Here is a 25416-nt window from a genome sequence, read left to right as displayed (position 1 = left end):
GGAAAAGCCAAAGAACACATTTTTCTGCAGTTGCACAGGGTTTGTTTCACACTCTCAGGCAAGACAGGAATGTTCAGCAAAGTGGAGCCATCTGTCTGCAGCACTGCCAGGGATCCTCTGGAGTGGAGGAGGCTGAACGGGGCCAGGCTTTGCTCACAAGCTTTTAGGAGGTGACATTCTCAGGGGTAGTAAACTTAGAGTAGTCACCTACAGGGGAAAGAGTTGGAAGAAGCTTGGGCAAGAAACAGGCATTACTGCACAAATGCAACACCTCTGCAGTGCTTTGAATGGTGTAAATGCTTCTAAATGTGCTCACAGAGGGGTTTCCCATCACAGCAGGGATAAAAGTGCCCAAATAAATGGGTAAGTGCCCATATGGTCTTCAAATTTTAAAAACACAGATGTGGAGAGAGGCTGGCAGGAGATGGGTAAAGATTATGTGCAGAAAACAAAAAGGAGAAAATTGCTTGGACAGGAGACAGCATATGAAAATCCTGTCATGTACCAGGAGTCACCATCCCTGGAGCTGTTCAAAATGTGTGGATGTGGCACCTGAGAACGTGGTTTAGTGGTGGCCTTGGCAGTGCCATGGGAAAGGTTGGACTCAATGATCTTAATGTTTTTTTATGATTTTAATGATTCTGTGATTCTAAGCATGCTTATGGCAGAAAATAAGAATAGGTAGGGAATTGAGGAATTCTACCTTAAGGTTAGGTAAAGCAGTGGGTTTTGAAGGAAGAGGGGGAAAAAAGAACATCCATGGGTCTAGCTAAATAAAGTAAACTTGGAGCAAAAGTGTAGCAAGAGGTATACAAGCGAAGCTTGGGTTTTACCTCTCAGTGTATCTGCACAGCTGAGATTACTGTGGCAGTTCAAGATACAAGTGTGGGTCACACCTCAGCCCTGGCTTGCATTGATAATCCTCACCCTGAGCAGCAGAGGCACAGGTAAAAACTGCCTGAAACAGCAAAGCATCGTCAGGAAAAGGATCCTTCCCACATGTGAGAACTTGTGAGCGTGTTGGGACAGAAAATTCCCAGCTTGCAGCTAGACCTCAGCGCTAGGACTGGTGTAATTGCGGCAGGCAATAATTACACAGTTAATGAGGGATGAGGCAAAGGGAAGGCGGCACCGGGGATACCGCAGAGGGTGAGAAGAGCACGCAGCAAGAGGCTGGAGGTGAGATTCAGGCTGGAGTGCTCCGGAACGGGAATTCACAGGTACACACAGGATAGCTGGGGTTGGAAGGGGCCTCTGCAGAAGATCCACTTCAAACCCCTGCCTAGGCAGGGTCACCTGGAGCAGGTGACACAGGAACACGTTCCACACGGTTCTGGTAGGGCTGAGGAGACGGCGGGGTGGTCGCAGCCTGGGGGGGCTGCGCTGAGGGCCCGGCGGGGCTGAGGGGGGCCCGGAGCCGCCTCTGTCCCCTCAGCGACCCCGCCCGGCGGGAATCCCCTCAGCCCCTCAGTGGCGGGAAGCGCGCGCAGTCTCGCACCGCGCACGCGCGCGCTCTCGCGCGACGTGGAGGCGGTGGGCCGGAGGGGAGGGGGGAAGGGGGCGGAATTCGAAAAATGCCCGCGGCCTCCCATTGGCCGGCGGCGCCACCCGGCCACGCCCCCCCGCCTTGCGCCGCTGTCCCGCCTCCCCCGCCCGGCCCCGCCCCTCGGTTGCCCCCCCTCCGGTCCCGCCGCCGCCGCCGCCATTGGAGGCGCCGCCGCTTTGTGTCCGCCGGGCCCGGTGAGTCCCGGCCCCGCCCGCCCCCGGCGCCGCGCCGGGCGGGACACGGGGCCGCGCCCGGGAAGCCGCGGGAGCTGCGCGCGAGGCGCGGGGGCGGCCTGGCGGCGCCGCTGAAAGGGCCCCGGAACTGCCCTCAGCGCGTCCCCCCCGCCCTCCCTGCCCTGACAGGCCCGGGGAACGGGGGTGTCGTGACGGGGAGTCGCGACACGCTGCGCGGGCACGGCTCGGTGTCGCGGTGGTCTCGGCCCGTGTGGCCCAGGCCCGAGGAGGCGGCCCCGGGCCTCGGGTGTCCGCGGGCCCGGCGGGGCCTGGCGGGGCGCGGGCCCTCACAAAGGAGCCGCGGGGCTCAAGCACAGCTCTGCCGTCCCGCCGGCGCAGGGCGAGCCCCGGGGAAGGTCAGCGGCGGAAGGGGCTGGCAGGGCCGCGACACAATAAATAATCGCTATTTATAAACTTAGGGAGCGCCTTGGCTCCCGCCGCGGCCTTCCCGCCTTCGGCCGCTCGGCTGTGCGGTTGTGCGGGGCTTTGCCTGCCCTCACTCGCTTCCTCAACCCCTACAAGTGCCACAGCTCGAGGGGAACCTGAGTCTGGCTCTGTTCCCTAAAAGAGACCCCTAATCAGAGTCCCGGTCCCGAATCGCCCCCGGCGCTGATAGCGATGCATACAGACCTACGTGCGAGGCTCCCAGCGCCCAGGTGCTCGCTGCCTGCCTAAGGAATGTGAATCACCCTCGCCCCGCGGTGCACAGGTTCTCTTTAGAGAAAGCCGCTAAATTCCACTCTGCAGCGGGGCTGTTCAGGCAGGCTCCGTTCCTGTATCGTGATCCTTCTTGGCACTCTAGGCTGTGGGGTGGTTTTGGGTAAAACAGCCTAGAACAGATTCTGGGGTGGCTCTTGCCAGGTCACGGTGCCCCATCACCTTACCTGCTCCACCTGAGGACAGCTCCAGGCTGGGAACTGATCCGGAGCTGCCCAGCCTGTGCTGCCGACGAAAAGTTGTATTAAGTGAGTTTGTGGGTGTGTTCGCTCCTTTATACAGTGTAGCAGGGACTGATCGCTTGGATAGTTTGTTTCTAGCTGTTGTATTTCTCAGATACTCGGGTGTTCCTCGCTTCTTAAGAGTCCTACTGAATTATTTCTGGGTTAGCAAGTGTGTCGCTTCCCTATTCTTAACTTACTGTTAAGTGTTGCACTCTGATTTCCCAGCACGTGACATTTGTTTGCTTTGACCATAAATAGTATTTTTAGCATCTTCAAGAAAGAGTTGGCCGGCAGTCCTTGGCAGGGAGCTCCCATTGAGGCGGGAAAGGTTCGCAAGTGCTCGTGTTTGTAAACAGCGTCCCTGAGAGCAGAGGGACGAGTTCAGTCCAGGAGGGAGGTGCTTGGTGGACTGGGCAGGAGAGCACAGAACTTCCTCAGGTGACACTTCAAAAAATTGTTGGATGGAGTGGGAGACCCTTGGAAATCAGGAATGAGTAGAGAAAAACAAAACAAAACAAAACAAAGCAAAAAAAAAAACAAAAAAAACAAAACAAAACAAAAAAAACACACACACCAAAAAACCCCACCCCATCATGACCAGAAATACCTTGAAAAAATGTGGCTTTTGGACTTTTCTCTTGTTTACCTATGTGAGCTTGCTAATTAATGATCTTCTCAATTCATCATGCACCTTGGTCCAGCAGAAGCTCCTTGAATTGTTTGGTTTTTTGTCTTCAGAATATATTTTCCTGTATTTTTTTTCCCCTTTCAGCAGCAAGTGACATTTAAATCTCTTGGCAATGTTTTGTTACAAGTGACCTGGGGTCCTCAGAGGATTTAAACTTCTGTGAGAGGGAATAGAAATGTTACATTGATGGACTATAATGGGAAGTGTGGGTAGATTTCTTACAGACTGCAATGAAATAATGGCTTTTATCATGTATAGTTTTGTCTGTAGAATAATAAGTGATAGCTGAATAAGTAGTAGTTGGGAGGAGGGTTTATGCTGTTGTTTTAAATTTAATCTGTCTAGACAAGGAGGAGATGGCCTATAAAGGGTTCAAACCCTGGCATGTAACACTTGCAGCCTAAATTTTCATTCAGGTGTCAGCAATTTGTCAAAATTCATGAAGTGGATCCTGAATTAAGATATTTTATCCAAGGCTATGAAAACTTTCAGCAGGGGATTTTCATGTTGGAGTTGTTTTAACTTTGTGACCTGAGCTTGTTTTAAACTTGTGCAAGCTAATGGGGGTGAGTTTATCCCTCAGTGGCCATGTGGCACAGACAGAGTGGGGAGAATTTGGATCATTCCAGCCAAAAACTGTTCAAAACTTGTAACTGTTCCTCAGAGCTTGTCACCATCCTGATCCTGAGCATCAGTGTGGGGATGGATTATGTTCACACAGCCAAGCAGGCAGAAATTCTGCTTCATATGAATCCCTTGGCTGAAGTTTCTGTCAGTTTTAGGTGTGATGCTGGTGTAATTTAAGCTGCTTGCTGACTGTGGCTGTTTGGGGACATGAGGAAAAACCCCTGGGTGTAGGAATGGAAAATAATCCAGGCAAAGGAAACAATCTGTTCTTACTGTTTCAGTGCAGGTCAGAGATTGCTGGGGAGAGAATCACAAACCTGGAGTGGTTTTGTGTTGAGCTGGTGTTCTTTCTTTGTGTGGAGAACAGGGGAGGTGAGCCATGGTGGTTACTTCTGATTTAATAAGCACAGGTGGGGATTAATTGGGATTAATTAATCCCAAAATTGTCCAATTTTGGGATTGGACCCTACAGAGACAAGTGCTGAGCTCAGCCCTGGGTGGGAGCATCAGTCTTACTCTATTAATGTACCACGTTTTATTATTTTTTTTTTTTTTTGTTTTGGGGTTTTTTAGGGTTTTTTTCTTCAGTGAAAGGAGCATCTGTGTGCACAGAAGTGCAAGATTTAATTTTTGCTGTCTCTGTAAAACTCAGGACAGGCAAGGTGTAAGTTGGGTTGCATTCGTGGCATTTGGAGCCAGAGGCAATGCTGAACATGTATTTCAAATGGAAATACATCTTTGGGCTTAAACCCCCTCCTGTGGGTCTGTGAGTGAATTCCTGTGGTTGGATGCCAGAAGGGTGAGGGATTTTTGCTGTGCTCCCTGAACCCTGGAGTTGGGGTTTTGCAGGGAAGGAGGGGTGGGAATGGGCCCTGTAACCCAATTCCTCAATCCCACCGAGGAATTGCTGCCTGCCAAGGGGAGCTCTGGGGTCAGTGCTGGACCCTGCTCCTGGTTAATTGAAACAAGCTGCTCCATGAGGGCTCAGGTACAGCCCTGGGAGCCTCCACAAATGCAGAGCTTGGAGCTGGATCAGGGGACATTCCAGGGGGGCTGGGACACCTCCTGGGGAATGGTGGCCCTAAGGACCAGGACAAAACTTGCTGGGTGCAGCAGGAGTGATGGGAATGGCAGCTGGGAGGGAGTTTCCAAGTGGGTTGACAAATAAGGATCAGAAGTTGGAACTAACTTTGTATTTTTTATTTAATAACACATTTTATCAATCTGCAGGATTTTAGGCTGGTGTAAATGACTCAGTACAGCTCCAGGAGCTGGGAAAGCCAAAGACAGAGGGCTGGAACCCCTCAGTGCTCAGGCAGCTGGGAGCTCCTGACAGACACATTTGTATCTGAGAGGTGGTTGGGGATGTTCTGTGACCATGGGCACACTGAGGCTGTGACACTGGGGATATTCTGTGACCATGGGCACACTGAGGCTGTGACACTGGGGATATTCTGTGACCATGGGCACACTGATGGTGTGACACTGGGGATATTCTGTGACCATGGGCACACTGATGGTGTGACACTGGGGATATTCTGTGACCATGGGCACACTGATGGTGTGACACTGGGGATATTCTGTGACCATGGGCACACTGAGGGTGTGACACTGGGGATATTCTGTGACCATGGGCACACTGAGGCTGTGACACTGGGGATATTCTGTGACCATGGGCACACTGAGGGTGTGACACTGGGTGATATTCTGTGACCATGGGCACACTGAGGGTGTGACACTGGGTGATATTCTGTGACCATGGGCACACTGAGGGTGTGACACTGGGGATATTCTGTGACAACTGGGCGCACTGAGGGTGTGACACTGGGGATATTCTGTGACCATGGGCACACTGATGGTGTGACACTGGGGATATTCTGTGACCATGGGCACACTGAGGGTGTGACACTGGGGATATTCTGTGACCATGGGCACACTGAGGGTGTGACACTGGGCATATTCTGTGACCATGGGCACACTGAGGGTTTGACTGTATCTGCTGCCACCTGGGCTGGGTGTTTAGGGAACAGCTTGGAGGATTTCAGGGGCACAAAGGCTTAAAAGGACTGTGCAGCTTGCAATTTAGAAGGTGATGCATTTTGGCATGTTTGGATTTGCAGAAGTATTAACGTTTCCTGTGCTTTTTTTCTGCAGTTTCTAAGTCATTAAAATACTCTTGTGTATTACAGAGTAGTAAATAATTGTCAGTAATCTCTAGCCTGGATTTTAAACCCAGTTTTACTTTGCTTTCTAAGGCTTTTGGATAACAAACAGCTGTTCTTGCTTGCATCACTTGTCAGGCTGTTGGATTTGTAGCCCTTGACACCCTGCCTTCTAACTGAAACCTTTTTTTAGCCTTTTTTGACCTCATTTCTAGGCCAGTGTCGTGTGCTTTGTACCCAGTCACATCTAAGGACATCAATCACCTGTAGGTGTCGTGTGACAGTAAGGGGACACCCCAGTGGCCCAGGATTGGACACACTTCCTCCTTTTTCCATTGCATATTTGCTTTCAGCCTGCTCACCCTGTCAGTTGGAGTTTCTGCCAGCCTGACACTTGGATTGCCACATTCAAAACCTAATTTATCTTGAAGTATTTTCTCTCAAAGGAGATTGAAGGCTGAGATAAGTTTAAAAATCTTACAGAAATTCAAGAACTCAGACAATTTATTTTTTTTTAATTCTTGTATCTCTTACATTAGTAGAGAGACTCCACACTTTGTAAATATTATCAAATATGTGTCTCACCTGAAACCTCTCTTTATTTATTCATAATGGTGTGGTAGCTTAGAAGGAAATTGAAATTGCTATGGGTGGTTCAGAGTAATTCCTGAAAAACTCTCTGTACTTTTGGATTTTCCATTAGCAGCTACTCCCTGAGCTGGGAGAGTGGGCACATTCCTGCTCATGTGGAAATCCAGGAGTTTGGGGGGTTGTTGCTTATCAGCTCTTTGCTTTGGAATAACCAGTTCATGATAGTCTGGGAGCTTGTGAACCTGCAGTTTTCCTGTAGAAAAAGAGCTGTAACTCTGTGAGGAGTGACTTTCTGCACCTTGAGGAAGATTAATATCCTGGAGGTGTTTTCACTGCTGATGTGATTCTATTTTTCTGACAGTTGATCAGATTTAAACATTCATTAAAATCACCCAACAACCACTTTGAAAACTGCATCCTCAGCTGGTGCCCTCTACCCCCTTTCAAGGCACAATGTTTGTTTGGTGTTTGTGTAAATGCAAAACACATTTGTTCCTTTCATTTTTTTAATTGAGTGATGGTTGTGATTGTAGCTGTGGTTCCCATTTAAATCTGTCTTTTGAGATGATGTGTCCAGGTTTGGGTGACTTGATTTCACCTTTATTTGGAGAGGGGAATGAGGTTTGCTATATTGTCATTGCAGAACTTTCTCTTTTTTTGCTGTATCTTTTTGATGACCTGAATTCAGGCCTCTTTGTGGTTGATACTTCACACTCACTGCAGAAAACCCCTTTTGATACCCCTGTGGAGATCTGGTTTGTTTGGAGAGGGGAATGAGGTTTTCTATATTGTCATTGCAAAGTTTCTTTTTTCTTTTTTTTTTTTCTGTATGTTTGTGGTTGATACTTCACACTCAGTACAGAAAACCCCTTTTGATACCCTTGTGGAGATCTGGTTTATTTGGAGAGGGGAATGAGGTTTTCTATATTGTCACTGCAAAACTTTTCCCTTTTTTGCTGTATCTTTTTTGTTAACTGAATCCAGGCCTGTTTGTGTTTGATACTTCACACTCAGTGCAGAAAACCACTTTTGATGCCCCTGTGGAGATCTGGTTTGTTTGGAGAGGGGAATGAGATTTTCTATATTGTCATTGCAAAGTTTCTTTTTTTTTTTTCTTTTTTTTTTTTCTGTATGTTTGTGGTTGATACTTCACACTCAGTACAGAAAACCCCTTTTGATACCCCTGTGGAGATCCGGTTTATTTGGAGAGGGGAATGAGGTTTTCTATATTGTCATTGCAGAACTTTCTCTCTTTTTGCTGTATCTTTTTGATGACCTGAATTCAGGCCTCTTTGTGGTTGATACTTCACACTCAGTGCAGAAAACCCCTTTTGATACCCCTGTGGAGATCTGGTTTATTTGGAGAGGGGAATGAGGTTTTCTATATTGTCATTGCAAAACTTTTCCCTTTTTTGCTGTATCTTTTTTGTTAACTGAATTCAGGCCTGTTTGTGTTTGATACTTCACACTCAGTGCAGAAAACCACTTTTGATGCCCCTGTGGAGATCTGGTTTGTTTGGAGAGGGGAATGAGGTTTTCTATATTGTCATTGCAAAGTTTCTTTTTTTTTTTTCTTTTTTTTTTCTGTATGTTTGTGGTTGATACTTCACACTCAGTACAGAAAATCCCTTTTGATGCCCCTGTGGTCAGAAATGTGCTGAGCAGGCACAGTCCCTGCAAGGATGCTCTCACCAGTTTCTGAGCTTGCCCTGGACATCAGTGCTTGCATCAGGAGGGGATTGTCCTCCTTCCCCTCTGATTCCCTGGGAATGCAGAGACAACCAACAAACCTGAATTTCTGCTGGATCCCCATTTGTCTGCATGTATTGTGGCACAGAACTGAGGGATTGTGCTAAGTTGTACTCTTGAGAGCAAAAAGTCTCCAGTGCTTTACACAAAAGGATTTTCAGAACTTGGGGAGTTTTAACTCAAAGCTGGGAGTGCTGTTGTCGTGCATGTGTCATGCAATCACACAGCTTAAAAATAAAGAAATCCCAGGACTGTGTCAGCCACAGTGTGACTTGTGTGTGGTTTTTGATCCCAGGGAATGCATCTTTTGTAGCCCCCAACTGATTTCCCTGAGGGGGAATCTGTAGTTGGTTATTTTAAGATTCACTTCAAAATTCTGGCATTTCCTTAAAGGGCTTTGGTCTCTGCTTGCTAGAAGAAACACTGGATATTGAGCTGAAGCCTGGTGAAAATTTTCATTTCTTTTTCCTTTCACTCTCCCCACTTGAGGAAGAAAGATTCCTTAAAACAGGCCAATTTTTTTTTAAGTGCTGTGCTGTATTCTGTGTATTCTAGTTGCCAATTAGTGTATTTTCACATCCTGACATTTCACAAGAAAGCTTCATGCATCCCATTTTTTGTTTTGTTGGCATGTGCTGTGTTTTGATCTTTCTGTTTTGTCTCAGAAGAAAACACCCAGTGCCTTTGGGCTTTGCTTTCCCTGGTGCTGAGGCAGGACCAGATCCCTGTGGGTTTTCAGAGTGGCTGTTCAGTTCCTGTCAGAAATGCCTGATTAAGGCTCCCCACTGCTGAGTAATGACAGAACTGTATTTTTGGGCAAGAAAACGTTGGTGTGGTGCAGAGCTGTGCAATGGGGAGAGAAGTGCTGAAAATCAGCTTGGAAATAGGGCTGGGGCTGATGCTGGGGCTGCTCAAGAGGAAAACACCCAGGCTGGAGAAAAACCTATTGAAAGGGAAAGTTTATGGTGAGTGCCATAGCAAAAGGAGACCCCCCAGGAGGTGAAACCAGGGCATTTGTCTGTTTGTCTGTCTGTCTGTCTGTCAGGAGGGGAGGAGGGCAGGCTGAGCTGATCTTTGCATCCAACTGGGACAGGTCCAGTGTGGTTTGCTGGGGCTGAGGCTTTGCCTCTGAGGTTTTTAAAGGGGATGCTGAGAGGAAGTGAATGAGCCAATGAATCCTGGATTTGTGATGGATTTAGTGGAGCCCCTCTCCATAGGAGAGGCCAGTGCAGGCAGATGGGCAGCAGGTAAGGAAGGCTGTAAAAGCAGAATAGTGGTAGGGGCTGACACTTGATGAGGGTTAAACCAAGCTTAACCCATTTGTTATCCACAACAGTGCATGTGTTTGGAGCAGAGCTTTGGCAAGTTTATGTTTTCTGGTAGAAGGCATGGAGACTGCTCTTCTGAATGTCTTTTTTTTTTTTTTTTTTTTTTTTTTTTTTTTTTTTTTTTGTCAAAAGATTCCTTAATTTCTTTAAATTGCATGGGGTTTAGTTTGAGGGGGCATGGCTTGTGTTCCCAATGCTTGGATCTTCTGCCTGTAATGGTGTAATGCTTTAGCTCCAAGTGCCAGCTCCTGCTTTTACCCAAATCACTGAGTGACCAGATCCCTCACCCAGGGCACAGTGCAATGGCTGCATCTCATCAATGCTTGCCCTTAATTTAAAGAGGTTTTTTATCTTTCAGCCATCTTCTAATGGAGCAGGTCTGGCTTGCACCTTCCCCATTTCTGCTCCACCCATAGCTCACCAGTTTGCATCCATGTTTTAGCACTTTTGTTGAATGCAAGTGTTGCTTGTCAGTTGTGTTAGTCATGAGCTGTAAGTCATTTATCCTTTTCTTTTGAATCTTTAATTTGATAGATACGTGGACGTAGATGTTTTTGTTTTGTTAATTTTCACACCACATCTTTTCTGTACTTTAGGTTGACTCCTCACTGCACTGTGAAAACCATTAGGAAAAAGTCCTTGGGGTTAAAACCTGGGGCTCCACAGTTACCTGCACTTGGGTCTAGAAATTATTTTAAATGTCGACTGATCTGTCTGAAGCTGAACCCGTGCATCATAAGGCGCTTCCACTCTTAACGGGAGCTCAGCTGATCCACACGGACAAGTTAAGTGAGGTAGGGGCTGGCCCTTTCTCCAAGCGTGCCCTTGGATCAGTCCTTGGCTTCCAGTCCTGCTCAAGGTTACTCAGTGCTCTTTCTGCCCTGCTTCTAGGAAACTGGGAGTCTAACAAGCTCTGCTTCCCCTTCCCTGCTTTCCCTGAGATGATGTGCCTGTCAAAATCCTCAAATGCTCATCTCGTTTAATTTGGAATTGAAATGATTTCTTTTATAACCATAAAATGGGGAACTATCCTCTCCTAGTATGCTTTGAAGAAGCTGATTTGAGGGCTACTATCTTTTAACATCCTAAACAATCCAAACCAGAATATTTCTACCTCTGCTGCTTTGATTGACTTGAATCCCATTTCAAAACTTTCCAATTCTTTCCAGCACCTGTGCTGATTTTTGTGTGCTTTTTGTAGAAAGTGGAAGACGACACGATGCCGATCCGCCGCTCGGTGAACGCTTCCTCCCGAGAAACTCCTCCCAAGAGCAAACCTGCTGAAGGGGAGGAGGTCAAAGCAGGTACAGCCATGCTTCTAGAAGGGTTCCTGGATACCTAAACACAGGCTGGCTCTAAAACTCCAGGAAACACTACAGCCAAGATGAAAATATTAATAATGTTTGGCTCCCTGTCACAGGTTTTTCCAGGATTTGTGTTTTGCAGACATTGTTTTCAGTCTGAACCTACTTGTTTTGTCTTTTGTACCCTGTGTCACTCCAGACATGAAAATATGGCTAAATATTGTCCCTTTTAAGTTTGCACATCCTTTAGGGTAAAGAAATTATTAAATTTCAGTAGCATCAGAAAGATGGTTTGAGATCAAAAGGTGCAGTTAATGAATGGAAAAACAGAGTATTCTTTTTTTTTTCTCAATTTTTCTGAGCAAAAATTTTTTACCACAACATGTCATGCAATCTAGCCTGATATTAACATGACTGCTCTTAGCAGCTTGGCCTCAGTGTCCCAGAATGTGTCATTTCACCACTACAGTCAGTTGGTTACACTGATTTTGTCCTCTTTGGTGTCACAAAAAAATAAACTACCTACAAAACTGACTCTTAATTCACTGTGTTTTTTAAAGGCCTTTGTGGGAAAACTGCACAGGAATGTGTCAGAAATGCTTAAGCTGCTCAGAGCCGTGTTGGTGGGCAGTCATTTATCCAAAGAGTGTGGAATTTAAGTTTATATGCATTTTATGTAGTAGGCAGCCCAGTCTAAGGCCTGTTCTCAGCTAAATGTACTTTCATGGATTTTTTATTTCCTTGTTAAGTTGATTTCTGACTGGCTTTGATCCTTCTGATATACAAGTGCTCCTGCCAATGCACGTGCCACCCAAAGCTTTGCCAAGTCTGGGAAAATGTGATAGAATTGTAATTATCCCTCAGGTGCTTTGTGTTTGGAAACAACTGGGTCATAAGCAAAGCTACTTCTTAGAATCCCAGGCTTGTCTGAAACAGCAACTTGTGGAGTTAATAGAACACTGCTGAAAGTGGTTAATTGTGGAAATGTTGCATGATTTTGTTTGTAGTTATTCTGGCATTTGAGGGCTGATTGCACCTTTGTTGAAGCTCTTTTCTCTTCACTTTTTAAATTGCTTTTAAATAACACTTTTAAGTTAGTGAAAATAAAGTATTGGAGTGTGTTCTTAAGTGTAGATTTTGTTCCCTCTACCTCCCTAAAGAATAAAAGCTGGTTTTGGATGGTAAATTGATGCTTTTTCACATTTTCTAGATGCAGAAGTCACCTCTGAAGAATCTGCCTCTGCTGGAGAGGAGCAAGAGCCTGAAACCGTGCCTGCTGCATCCAGTGAAGCAGAACAGCCAAAGGAACCTGAGAATGAAGGGAAGGAGGAAACAAAGCCCTCAGAAGAAACCAAAAAGGAGTAAGGCTTACTTGGTGCTGAATTTGGGGATTTGGGTAGATTCTGGAGGAAGTCAGGCTCTATAGAGAGAAAAGATAGTGGGAGAGAAGAGGAAAATGAGTGTCTTAAGGTGCTTCTAAGGAAGAAGCTCCTGATTACGTGGAGCTGCTGTTCTCAAACATGTGAAGCTGAATACCAATACAAGGTCTCTTTTTTACTAATAGAAACATCAAAGTAGTCCATAAGTTATATTAAATAATATCAGATTTTCTGGACTTTTTTGTTGTTGTTGCTCTTGTCCTGCTTATTGGCTTGTTTTAGTGCCTCTTGTCTTACTATTGCTGTGCATTTTCCCTCAGGGAGAAGGATCAGGCCAAGGAGAAGGAGAAGAAGGTGAAGAAGACCATCCCTGCGTGGGCCACGCTCTCTGCCAGCCAGCTGGCTCGGGCACAGAAGCAGACTCAGATGGCAGCCACCTCCAGGCCCAAGATGGATGCCATCCTAACCGAGGCCATCAAGGTGGGCAGGACACAAATGGGGTTTTTATTCCATTTGTGTTCTAAACCACACAATTTCAGCTTGCTGAGGTGCAGGTGACAGTGCTGTGTGTAAGATGGGTGTGCTTGTCCTGGAAGCCTGACATGTGAGGCCGTGAGGATGATGATTTCTTTGTTTAGAATTTGTTTTCCTCCCTAATTACATTATGAGGAACAGCTAGGATGGCATAACCTGGTTGATTGCTGTCATAATTTTGTTTGCTGTGCCTCCTAGCCACATTTAACTTCATTTACCTGGATTCATCCATCTATTTGATACATGTGCTTTCTTTTAGCATTAAGTTACTCTAACTCAGTACAGATGGAGATACTGTAACCCTGCATTCCAAAGTCTTGGTTTACTTGGTCTTGGTTTGCTCAATCTCTCCTGACTGTAAGAGATCTCTGCTGTGTAGCTGTGCTGCTGCTCCTCCCCTCAAGGCTTGGTCACTCCCTTCAGAGGAGGCCTGAACTTCACCAGCCTTAATTGCAAGATGGCCTTTCCATCTATCTTCAAAATATCTTAGGTTTTCCTTGTTTACTGATGTCAATCCTCCATCTTAAAAAAATAATTGGCAGGTTGTTCCAACTTAATAATTACTCAGTCTGGTATTAATAAAGTGTTAGTAAATCAGTTGTGCAGCATTGCCAAAAGGTGACTATTTTGTATTTTAAGCCAATCTTTGTGAGGGCTTCAGAGCAGGGGAGTAGTAGATACAGATATCCTTGCTGTCCTGCTTTTGTGTTGTTTGTGTTGCTCTTCAGCTACTCAGAAAAGTTAAGTGTTTTGTTAGTCATGTTTTATACTTGATTCACAGTGGGGAAAAGGCCAGCCCTGGCATCCTGTGGTGGCCCATGTGCATCAGTGCAATCTCTGTTCCTCCACCCCACCAGGATAATTCAGGTGTGGGAGGTTCCTCATGTTCTGTGTCTGTTCCAGGCCTGCTTTCAGAAGAGCGGTGCCTCGGTGGTGGCAATCCGGAAATACATCATCCACAAATACCCTTCCCTGGAGCTGGAGAGGAGGGGATACCTCCTCAAGCAAGCCCTGAAAAGAGAGCTGGAGAGGGGAATCATCAGGCAGGTAAGAGCTGCTTGTGGAGCAGCACAGGAGATGGCATTGCTGAAGAGGGACTGTTTCCAAGGGCCTGGAGTGCCAGGACAAGGGGGAATGGCTTCAGAGTGCCAGAGAACAGAGTTAGATGAGGTGTTGGAAAATGATCCTTCCCAGTGATCCTTCCCACAGGGTGCCCACAGCAGCTGTGGCTGCCCCTGGATCTCTGGCAGTGCCCAAGGCCAGGTTGGATGGGCTTGGAGCACCCTGGGATAGTGGAAGGTGTCCCTGCCCATGGCAGGGGTAGAACTGAGTGATCTTTAACATCCCCTTCAGCCAAAACCATTCCATGATTCTGGGAACTGCATAGGAATTCCTTAACTCCATTAGAAGGTGTGTGGAATGAGCATGTTCTCCTCATGGAGGTTCCTGAAGCTCTGTCACTGCTCTGTTGGACACTGGCAGGATTTCAGCCCTGCTGTGTCAGTTGCATGCCTGGCACCGTTGGGTTTTGTGCAATTCCTGCTGTTTCTGGGTGTTGTGTCACACAGCATTGCAGCAGCACATGAACCCAGCAGTGTCACTTCTGCAGCAGTGTGGGGTTTAACACTGAAATTTTACTGATAACTGTGTTATCTGTCAGGATATCCTGGCCAGTACAGCAATGTCCCAATGTCTGGCTGCAGTTTCTGATCTTACTGAAGTTTCAGTGGGTTCAAGTCAGGCCTCTGCTGTAAAAACCCACTGCAGGGTGCCAGTGCATCCACAATCTGCATCATGAGAGTTCCTCTCAGGTTGTTAATATTCTGAGTTACTCTGTTAAGGACTGAAATTGACTTTCTCTTGAACCAGGTGAAAGGAAAGGGAGCTTCTGGGAGCTTTGTGGTGGTGTCTAATGCAGGAAAAACTGTTCCAAAATCCAGAGACAGAAAGGTAAGATGGATCATTTTAAACAACACTCTGAAATGTACTGCTCTGAAACACATGTACCTTACCCCACGTTCTCAACCCAAAGTTCTCCTCCTCCCTGTGCTTTTTCTCCCCAACTACAGCAATTAAAACACCCATCCCACTGGGATCAGAAAGTTACTGTGAGGAATTAAACCCAAGTTGAATGATCAAAATCCCAGTTTTAAAATGTTTACATGAACCCCCTAGGCTTTGGTTCAGAGACAGAAAACTGAATAACCACAGAACTCTTCTGTCTTTACCAGGCAGAGAGAGATGCCCCTCAGGTATTGGAAGAAAATTTTGTGCTCCTGCTGTGTGTGTTTATCTGTTGTGTGGATAAAGGAAGACTCCAGTCTTTAGGACTGAGGGAAATGTTTTCCCATCAGCTGTGAGGACAGAGGGAGGAAGAAGAAAATATCCTCAGGCTTCTGGAAGAAAGTTGCTGATGCTCAGTGTTGTTGGGGAAAGGGATGGTTTATTTAGCTGCACAGTTAGTTGTGGTTCCAGCACTTCTGATCTCCACTCCATGCTGTGCTGAGTGTGTGAAACACATTCCTAACACTGCAGTTACAAAATGTTTAGCTGGAATTGCCAATCCCTTGGGATTAGACAGGTGACATTAGACATGGAACACCTTGGTGGTCATCTCCTGCCTCCTGGGGAGACCAAAAGCCCTAAAACTGAACTTGGTGTAGGGCCCTGGAGGAAATGAATTGCAGTTCACTCACTGGCTCCACAAGAAGTGTGAGCAAGGCAGCCAATAGCTGCTGACACGTCACCTCTCTGCAGCACATGGGTGTCTTTGTTCCCAGTTACTTTCTCAGCAAAACAAATGTTTTGGATGAATTTGGCTGGCAGGGAAGCAGCTCCCTCTCCCATTGCACTGTTTGCAGAGCTGCTGTTCAGCATCAAATCACTGAACTTCAGCACATTTTCTGGATAAAGAACAGTCTATTTTTCCCTCATCATCCCCTCTCATAGTAACAAAAGGGGTGGAGGAAAACTCAGAATGGAACACTGGCTTCAATCAAGATTTTATTGTGTTATTTCAAAAAAAAAAAAAAAAAGGACTCCTGTTTAGCTGGTTTAGCTGTTCATTTTGGGGAAGAGGAAGACTTGATTTGTGTAAACAGGTTCTGTCTTTGAGTTTTAAGTTTTGTGTCAGCATGTATTATCATTTTCCAGAAAGGGTTGTAAAGCATTGGCACAGGGGATCCAGGGAGTCACCATCCCTGGAAGTCTTCAAAAAACCTGTAGAGTGGCACTTGGGGACATGGTCTAGTGGTAAATATGTCAGTGCTGGGTTAATGTTTGGACTTGATGATCTTGGAAGGCTTTTCCAGACTGAATAATTCTGTGATTTTTCTTCTGTCTCACTGAAGTGTGGCAGAGGAAAACATCTATAGCAAGAGGAAGGAAATAATTAAAAATCCGGTTGTTAGGTACTCAGCAATTTTTATTTGTAAAGCTTTTCTAAAACTCCTATGAAAATTCAGATTTTCTGTATATCTCTTAAGCTGCAAACTGTTTTAAATTGTTAAAGAGCTGCCTTACAGCTCCTGGGTTTCCAGCTCAGCAGCAGTGTCAGGGACACTTATGTGTATTGCTGGTTCAGACACCCAGCAATTCGGACACCCAGAGTTTTGGGCCCTGCTGATGCATGCAAGTCTGTGTGTTCCAGAAAAGCACTTCAGCCCTGAGCACAGAGCAGCAGGTGAAGCTGGAGGATGTCCTGCCACTGGCCTTCACCCGCCTGTGTGAGCCCAAGGAAGCTTCTTACAGCCTGATCAAGAAATACGTGTCTCAGTATTATCCCAAACTCAAAGTAGATATAAGGTAAGTGCTGGAGTTGCTTTAGCAAGCAGAGGACTGGGGAAACTGGGCCTTTCTCTGGTTCTATCTCAGTTCACAATGATTCAATCTGGAATTTAAGTCAGCTGCTGCTGCTCTGAGTTACAGGGTCTGTGGGAAAGCTTGAGGAAAAGCTGTGCCTTTTGTGTCCCTGACACCACCAGCAGCGCTGCTCTGTCCACCTTAACCACACCCACATCCCTTTGCTGCCTGGATGTGAGGGGCTCTCCTGGGGTCTCATCCCCCTTGATCTGGATGCTTTAGCAGCATATGCAGCAATCTCTGAGCTGATCTGTATGAGTTGAGGCTTGACAAGCAAAACTAGGAAAACCCTGCATGTCACCTCTATCAGGGTTTTGTCAGCCCTTGTTTGCCTGTGAGCTGAGTGCCCATCACATCCAAATGTGCTGCTCAAGGTGAGTGGGTCCTTGCCAGGACACCGAGCCCATGCCACCACTCAGCTCCCAGCGTGGTGCCACCTTCTGCCCGGGCAATGAGCCTCACTGACAGGTCTCCATTTAAAGTGTCTGCATGTAGGCAGACACTCTAAATGCTGCTCTGCTCACATGCTGCAAGCACTGTTTCTCTGTTTGTTTTTGGAGCTGTCAGTGTGTGTCAGTAAAGCTTTCTCCTCCTGTGTTTCAGACCCCAGCTGCTGAAGAATGCCCTGCAGAGAGCTGTAGAGAAGGGCCAGTTAGAGCAGATCACAGGGAAGGGAGCATCTGGAACATTCCAGGTCAGAGACTGGGTCCATCCTTGTTGAGCACAAGCCTCGGATGTCAGTCACTACGCCCTGTCCCCTGGTTTCCCTGGGCTGCCCTTTCTCCAGCAGTCTGGCATGCTCAGCCCTTGTCCAGTAGGACTCTTGTTCTCCTCTCGGTCTCCCTCTTCCCTTGCTGAGTGTGCTGCATGCACTGCTCAGCTCTGACTCACCAGCACAGTAGGGAGCTGGTGGGGTAAGCTTTCCTTTCCATCCCTCACTGGAAGTGCAGCAGGTACCCCAGATGCCTGCAACATCTTTTACTCATGTGTGTGCCACGGAAGTCTCTTGGGTACATTTGGTCCGTGGGATGGAGGAAGAAGTGATTTATTTTTCTTTCTTTCTTTCTTTCCTCCCCTGAGCAATAAGCCCTTAGACTGCCACATCCTTGCAGTGTGTTTGGGGGCTGGGGTGAGGTGTTGCTGGTAAAGCCCCCCAGGCCAGCTGACTGGCTAGGCCTGTCCTCCCACCCCCAGCTGGGAGAGCAGCGTTCCCTGTGCAGTGTTTTAATATTAAACGTATCTGTGCTAATGCAGGAGCGCCGACCCACCTGGTGCAGAGGAGCTTGTCCTGACCTGGTTTGGGAGAATTTTGTCTTGATGCTTTTCTCTTCCTCCTTGGAAAATAGCTGAAGAAATCAGGGGAGAAGCCCCTGCTGGGTGGGACTCTGATGGAAGATGCCATCCTGTCTGCTATTGCGGCCATGAACGAACCGAAGACCTGCTCCACCACAGCGCTGAAGAAGTATATCCTGGAAAATTACCCAGGGACCAACTCCAACTTGCAGGGTAAAGTCCTGATCCCTGTATCACTTCTATTCTGCATGCTGAGAGAGTCCTGCAGCTGCAGATGTGCCTGTGCAGCACCTTTAATCTGCTCTGTTGAGCTTGCAGAGCTTTAAACTGCTCTAAGAGCTGCAGCTGCTCAGCCCTTTGTGCTGCAGAGATGTTCTGGGGTCTTAGCTCCCATCAGTTGCTTTCAAGCCAGTTCCTGAGACAGAATGCATGATTCTCTTGTCTACAGTCAGGAAGGGGGAATAGTATTTAAGTACTTTATTGTTCTTAAATCACGAAGTTGATTTCATATCTCTGTGCTTTGAAAGGGACAGCAGCTTGGTATCAATGCAGTTCCTAATTGCTTTTATTGAGACGACTTGTGTAGTTTAACTTTTTTAAAAAATTCACGAGCACCCCTCTTACTGATTTGTTTGAAGCCCTACTTTGCATCTGATTTTTAAAAGGTCAAGCAAACAAGGAGAAAAGCCAATTGTATTTTATTTGAAAGGGAGATTTGGCATGTCTTTGTTCCCAGGAGTGACACACAGCAAAAGTCTGCTTTGACTTTTACCTGAGCAGAGGCTTTCAAGCAGATGTTTTGGTGGCTTATTTGGGTTATTTGGGCTGAGCCCCCATGCAGTTGGTTGGTGTTGGAGGTCTGTAGGGACAGGCTGAGGTCCCAGTGGTCTCTGCTCAAACCTGGACATAGATCAGTTTGTTCTTGTGGTGTCACAGAGCTGGTGCTGTTCCTCAGCAGCAGAGAGGAGGTTTCTGATCAAGTCTTTACCCAGAGCTGGAGCACAGCATCAGCACAGCTGTTTGGTGCAGAGTTACTGACACACAGCACAGGTTCCAGGGCTGAAGAAGCTGCCCTCAGGCCTTCTGCCAATTAGCAATTGATGCTGAGTGAGATTTCTTAATCTCAGAGCAGGAAAAAGAGGTTCCAGGCTCCCTAAGCCCTTGCATGGTTTATTTTCAGGACCATTGGAAATGTCCCTGGTCCTTGGGGCCTGTGTTGAGCCAGCCTGCAGTGCTTGTCACTCCTGCAAGGCCAATAAGGAAATCTCAGCTTGCAATCTGTTGTTTTCTTTCTCCTTCCGTTACATAAAAGGAATTTTGATGATCTCTGCTTTGTTCTGAGAGAACTGGAGGAAGATCTGGTGAGATGTGAAAAGCAGGCGGGTGCACACTGCAGAGCTCTGCTCTCCTCCCAGTTTATGGCTCACTGCAGAGCTGGAACTTGACTGGAGTCAAATCCCTGTGTGCTGTTATTGACCTTTGACACCCAGAGTGAAACCAGCCTTGTGGTTATAAAAACTTTGGAACATGCTAGAGAGTGAACCTTGTTTTTTCCTGGAAGCTCAATATGTAAATGGCCCCTCTAATTCAAGCTGAAAATGGTTCTGAACTGACTAAACAACCCAAGTCCTTTGTCAGAGACAAAGATCCCCTGTATTTGCACAGTTTGAGTTTCAGTTCTTACACAGTACACAATGGAATGGCTGGAATAAAAGTCTGGAATAAAATACTGGAATAAGGAGTTCATTTGTTGTATTTCTAGACCAAATATTTTACCCTTTAAAGAGCAAAACAGAAAGCAAACCAGAGTATGGGTAAAGATACAGCACATGCAACATTTAGAACATGAGGAGATCAAAACCAGGGTAAAAGGCGTTTTAAAGCACACTTTAGAGGGCATTCTGAGGGTTAAATTTGGACAGAGGTAGTTACACAGTGCTCTTGAATGACTTGTGAAGGAGCATCCCATGATCACGACATCAGAAATGTGCCATGTTCTCAACTCCTTCCTTTGGAGAGTTTAAAGCCACTCTCACCAGGTGCTCAGGAACAATATCTTGTATCTTGCTCAAACTGACTGAGAGGATTTCCCATCCTGACTCCAGCTCTGATTTCAGAGGGCACAGTAGAGAGCAGTAAGATCAGACAAGAGGCTAAAGATAGTAACACAACCTTTCTGTGATTTCTTTTCACAGTGCATCTACTGAAGAGAACCCTGCAGAAATGTGAGAAGAATGGCTGGATGGAGCAAATTTCTGGGAAGGGCTTCAGTGGAACCTTTCAGCTTTGCTTCCCTTATTATCCCAGGTAAAGAGCTTGTCTGTAAAATGATGTTCAGGAGTTTTGCAGAGCTCAGGTATCAGAGCTGGAGTTCATGAGCCAACCTCCTATTTACAGGGGGGTTATGGAGGGTTTACTCACTGGTGAACTGCCACATTGTCACCCATGCTCTGGATAATGGCATCACTTGGGTGACCAGAAAGCTGGCTCCATTAGCAAGGGAAGCTTTTAGGGGCAGTAGAAATACTGGGCTCCATGTTCCCAGGTAGTTCTGTTGTGCTGCTTTTGTTTCAGGCTGGGCTATTTAAGTGTTCTGTGCTAAAACCAATTCACCTGAGCAGGGAGTGGGGTGGGTTCTCCATGCCAGGATGCTCCTAAGGAGCAGGACCCAGCTGTTCCTTCCTTGAGGGAGGAGAGGAGGGAGGATGACCTAGATTAGCTACTCTGAGTCTAAACCTGCCTTTCTTCTCCTGCTGTGAGCTGATTCTGTGCTGGGCCAGGTGGAGCCCTGGGGTGAGGCCTTGGTGTCCCAGGAAGAGCCAAATGGCAGCACAGTCATTGAAGTGCTGCTCCCCAGCTCCTTTTATTGCACATGTGAGCCCCCACAGCTTCAGCCATGCTTTGCTGCTGGAGTCTGATCCTGCCAAAGGGGATCCTTCCCTGGGTTTGCAGGGAAGGAGCAATGAGGGAGAGGAAAATGGGGAAATGGAGAAGAGACAGCTTAGGGCTGGTACATTCCCAGACTGTCATGTTTCTGCCATTGCAGAGACTAAATAACCTTGGTTTGGGACAGCAGCAATCACAGATTTCCTGGGGGTGTTTCTGGACTGGGCTAAAGCTGTAACCTTAGAGGAGAGCCAGGCTCACCCAGGGCTTGCCCACCCTGAAGTTGTACCTTAGAAGCAAATCAGGCTCTGACCAGACCACTCTTGTAGCCCAGATGTGCTCTATCCAGAGAAGCAGCAGGATGAGGATTCTGAGGAATCTGATGAGGAAGAAGAGGAGGAATCTGAGGAGGAAGAAGACTCTGAAGAGGAAGAGTCTGAGGAGGAAGAGCCACCACCAAAGAAGAGGTATGGCAGCATGAGAGATGAGTGGGCTCCTTTGGATGAAATAAGTGTCTGTCACAGCTGCAGAGTGCTCAGGTGTCTCTTGCTGTGGTCACCTCTCCACAGGGCTGTTGCTCACAGGTATTGGCAGAAGTTTCTATTTATTCCTTATTCCAGAGATACTGACCTCCCCCATTCCATAATTTGAAGCCTTCCTCTTTTCTCCTCCAGATGAGAGAGAGCCTGTGTTTATTCTTTGTGTTGCCTTTAGTGTTCTGCTTTAGAAAGTGTGATGTTTCACATGGAACTTCTTGTATTTATGTTGCCTTAAAAGAATTCTTCCCTACAGTAATTATTTGCAGCTCTGTAGCCAGATATGGGACCTGCCTCACTCAAAATTTGGACTTAATATGAATGTTTGTTAAGTAATAAAATCCCATTTAGAGAGGAGAGATAGTGCTTAAGGCTCTTAATTGTTCTGACAGCTGACTGATTCACTGTCATTATTTATGTGTTTATTTGCCTAACAAAGGGGTTGGAAGCTGGCAGCTCTGTGGGGATGGGAAGTGCTCAGTGTAGAGCTACCAGAGGAGCTCTTGCTCTTTGGGATTTAGCTCATGGAATGTGCTGGCAAAGGACAGGGATGCCAAGATGTGCTTCATTTATGCAAATTGCTGACAGCAGCTCTGCTCTGGGTACCATTTGTGCCTCCACTGAGCTCCTGTGCTGTCTCTTCCTGACAGGATGCAGAAGAGACCACCCCCCAAATCCCGGAGCAGGGCCCCTCCGATGAAGCGAAGAGAATCCAAACCCAAGCCAAGGAAAACCCCCACCGCCCGCCGGGGCAAAGCAAAGCCCCCTCCCAAGGTGAAAACCCCTGCTAAGAAAGCCAAACCAGCAGCCCCAGCCATCAAGAAAGCCTCCAGTGGCAGCTCTTCCAAGAAACCAGCAGCCAGTGGGAGGAAGGAAGTGAAACCCTCTGCCAAGGGCAAATCCACCATGAGGAAATCTCTCCGGGCAAAAAAGTAAAATATTTCCAATGTCAGGGAATCCCATGGTCAAATCCACAATCTTGTTTTATAAGTCAACGTGCATTTGTATTTTAGTTCTGATGCTTAAACTCTTCTTTAATTTTTTTTAAATTTTTTTTTCTTGAATGGGAATGATGGGGAAAAGCTGAAAACTAAATCAAACCAACCCAAGCATTCGTTAGATCTCAATGCTGTGCCTCGTGCCTGCCCCTCCCCTGGAACGAGTCATCTTTACTTTCTGCAATAATTTTAGGACTTTTCTAGGACGTCTCTAATCTGTACATTTATATTATTCCACGTGGGTTTTGGGGGGGGAGGGTTGGCTTTTAAAACAATTCTTCAGAGAAGATCTTTATACCTTTAGACAGCAGGAACAGGATGATCAGGGGAATGTGATTCTTTACTGAGAAGGTGCCGTGGCAGAGGAGTCCTCCCTAGATCCCTGCATGCCGAGGTCCTTGGTGCTCCCATGAGGGAGCTGTGTACAGACAGCACTTGCACTGAGCCCCGAGGTGCTGCTCTCCTCAGCCACAGGCCCAGGGCTGGCTGCTCAGTTGGATCCTTGGTGTCTCCTGAGGGTCTGGTGCCAGAGGGGCTCCAAAAGGGGCAGCTCTGGGTTAGGTGGGTGATTTGAATTAGTGTTTCCACACCACATCTGTTACCTTAAAACCAAAATATATCAAAGTCTTCTTGAATCCAACTTTCAAATGTTTTTAAGAGATGAAAAGCCTAAGTTTGTCACCTCTTGTTTACCCTTTTTTAAAGAGAAGTTGGAGAGCTATACAATTGCTAATGTAGAGATGTTGATAAGTGAAGAACATGCGGTTTACTAAAATAAAATGAAACTAGATTCCAGGCCTGCCTTCTGTGTCCAGTCTCCTCACCCCAGCTGCTCCTCCTGGAAAGGTATAGAGGAGGGAACACAGTCACCATGGATTGCTGCAGAGGCAGATCTTTGTTCAAAGCCAGCGGGATTTAGCCTGAGCCACTGCCAAGCTCTGTAGCTGGACCAACTCCTGACCTTTTTCTTCCCTGGTTTCTCTGGAGACAAAGGTGAGTGAGAAAAAAGCTCTGTTGGAACCTCTTGGTGGTCCTCTTCTCCCCTTGACAGTGATCAGTGAGGACAAAAATCCCAGCTGAAACCTTCTCTCCTGGCCCTGCTCCCCAGAGCAGCACCTGCCTTCAGAGCTCATCACCTCCCCACTCTGCCATGGCCAGGCAGTGATGCCAGTGGGACCCGACAGTCTCCAACGTGCTGCTGCAAGGAGCTGTGAGGAGGGGAGTCACACAGAAAGGGAGGAAACAGCTTCGTTGAATTTATTCTTTTCAGCTGCTGTCTCAGTGTGCTACCTTTAACTGGGAGTTAAATATTCGTATAGAAATGGCTTAAATTGTTCCCAACCCTGTAAGAAGGGTACAAACAGCAGGTTAGAAATCACAGCTGATGGGGAAACAGAGTGAAAGCTCTGATCAAAGAATGATCCACAGGGATGTAAAGCAATTAGAAACATTAGTTAATGGCTTGTTCCTGGGGCTGCTTGTACCGAAGCCGTGGGGTTTGTTGGCATTGTGGTGAAATGAACTGGAGAAACTTCTCAGTGCTGGCATATTTTTGGAGACAGGGAGTCTTCACCCAGGTGCTGGACATTTTTCAACCTCCCCATGGCATCCCCACACCAACAATCCCATGGATATTTGTTAAAACACTGCTCTGGATGACATAGATTTCTCACATCTGAGCAGGAGCACCTTGAATTAAGAGTTGTGCCAAAACCTTGGTCATGGCCAGACTCTGGCTGTAGTTTGAATTAAGTGATTTCTGCGCACCAAACCAAAAAGAAGTCACAGGACTGGTTGTATTTAATCCAAGGGACTGGTCCAGGAGCAGTGACTGGGATTGAATGGGAAAGTCTTCACTGCCAGCAGAGCAAATGCCTTCTGGGGGGTTTGTGCTGGCTCTGCCTCTCCCTCTTCCCCTGTCTCTGCTTCCTGGCCAGACTGGGCTCCATTCTGTTGTTTCTTCAGCCCCATCTGTCCCTTTTTATCCCTTTTCTTCCATGGTTTCGCCGCTGTCGATGCTGGGGTGGCTCTGCCATCGCCGCTCGCGGTGTCTTGGAGCAGCTGGTGCTGGCAGTGACCCAAGGGCTGAATGGTGCTGGTCAGACCATTTTCCTCACATCCTCAGGATTGCTGCGGCACAAGATGGGGGTTTGTGGATGCAGTGCTGAGAGTTAGACCCCATCTCCTCCCCAAACTGCTGCTTTGCCATTCCAGGAGCCAAACTGGTCCCTGGGACTGGGGGCAGCTTCCTTCGGCTGGCACGGAGGGTGTGAGGGAGGCTCTGGGTTCCGTGGTTGCTCTGCAGTGGGGCCAGACCACCCCTCTTCATTTTTATTCCAGCAAAAGCAGGCAGCAGTGGGCAAAACTCCACAGGGAATGTAGAAATTGGGGTGAAAAGGGTCTGAGCATCAGGGCAGGGGGTGGCGAGCGAGCAGCCACGTGTGTACGTGTCAGGGTTAGAAATCGCTGCTCCGCTGGGCACGCCGGAGGAGACGGGAAAAGACGCAGAGAAAATCAGTTGCCGCCGCGTTTTCCAAAATCCCGAGCGAGCGTTCCTGCTCGCCGCCGCTTCCAAGAAACGGAGAGAACCGAGGAGGAAAATTGCGGTGATTCATCGCGGGCAGATCGGAGGCAGGAAATGAGAGTTTGCTGCCTGCCCCGTGCCCGGCGTGGGCTCCGTGGGCTCGGGCTCGCCGGGGCCTGGCTGCCGGCGAGGGCCTGACACCCCCGGCTCGAGCATCCCTGCGCCGCGGCCGGAGC

At 47.4% G+C, this 25416-nt stretch overlaps 1 protein-coding gene across 5 annotated transcripts; it reads left to right on the top strand.

The window, feature by feature from the left end:
- The first annotated feature begins 1162 nt into the window (after positions 1-1162).
- On the top strand, positions 1163-23439 carry HP1BP3 (heterochromatin protein 1 binding protein 3). 5 transcript variants are annotated; one of them, XM_058818839.1, is made up of 13 exons: positions 1163-1220; positions 10462-10659; positions 11067-11169; positions 12380-12530; positions 12869-13028; positions 13986-14129; positions 14952-15032; positions 16732-16886; positions 17547-17637; positions 18290-18449; positions 20432-20543; positions 21452-21589; positions 22309-23439. In XM_058818839.1, the coding sequence occupies exons 2-13, from the start codon at positions 10564-10566 to the stop codon at positions 22592-22594; spliced, it is 1677 nt and encodes a 558-aa protein (XP_058674822.1). In that variant the 5' UTR covers positions 1163-1220; positions 10462-10563; the 3' UTR covers positions 22595-23439. The 5 variants fall into 5 exon arrangements, with proteins under 5 accessions (XP_058674822.1, XP_058674820.1, XP_058674825.1 ...); XM_058818837.1 differs by lacking the exon at positions 1163-1220 and adding an exon at positions 1673-1740; XM_058818838.1 differs by lacking the exon at positions 1163-1220 and adding an exon at positions 2618-2744.
- Positions 23440-25416: the final 1977 nt, after the last annotated feature.

This window comes from Ammospiza caudacuta, chromosome 22, assembly GCF_027887145.1.
Source record: "Ammospiza caudacuta isolate bAmmCau1 chromosome 22, bAmmCau1.pri, whole genome shotgun sequence".
Lineage (NCBI taxonomy): Eukaryota > Metazoa > Chordata > Aves > Passeriformes > Passerellidae > Ammospiza > Ammospiza caudacuta.
The sequence above is the reverse complement of the archived record's forward strand: the minus strand, read 5'-3'. Positions and strand labels throughout refer to the sequence as shown.

Excerpts from the sequence above, each read along its gene's own strand:
- HP1BP3 (XM_058818839.1), top strand. The coding sequence starts at position 10,564 with ATGTCGACTGATCTGTCTGAAGCTGAACCCGTGCATCATAAGGCGCTT. Across the intron at positions 12,531-12,868 it reads TCAGAAGAAACCAAAAAGGA|GGAGAAGGATCAGGCCAAGG; the intron begins GTAAGGCTTACT and ends ATTTTCCCTCAG. Across the intron at positions 21,590-22,308 it reads GAGCCACCACCAAAGAAGAG|GATGCAGAAGAGACCACCCC; the intron begins GTATGGCAGCAT and ends TCTTCCTGACAG.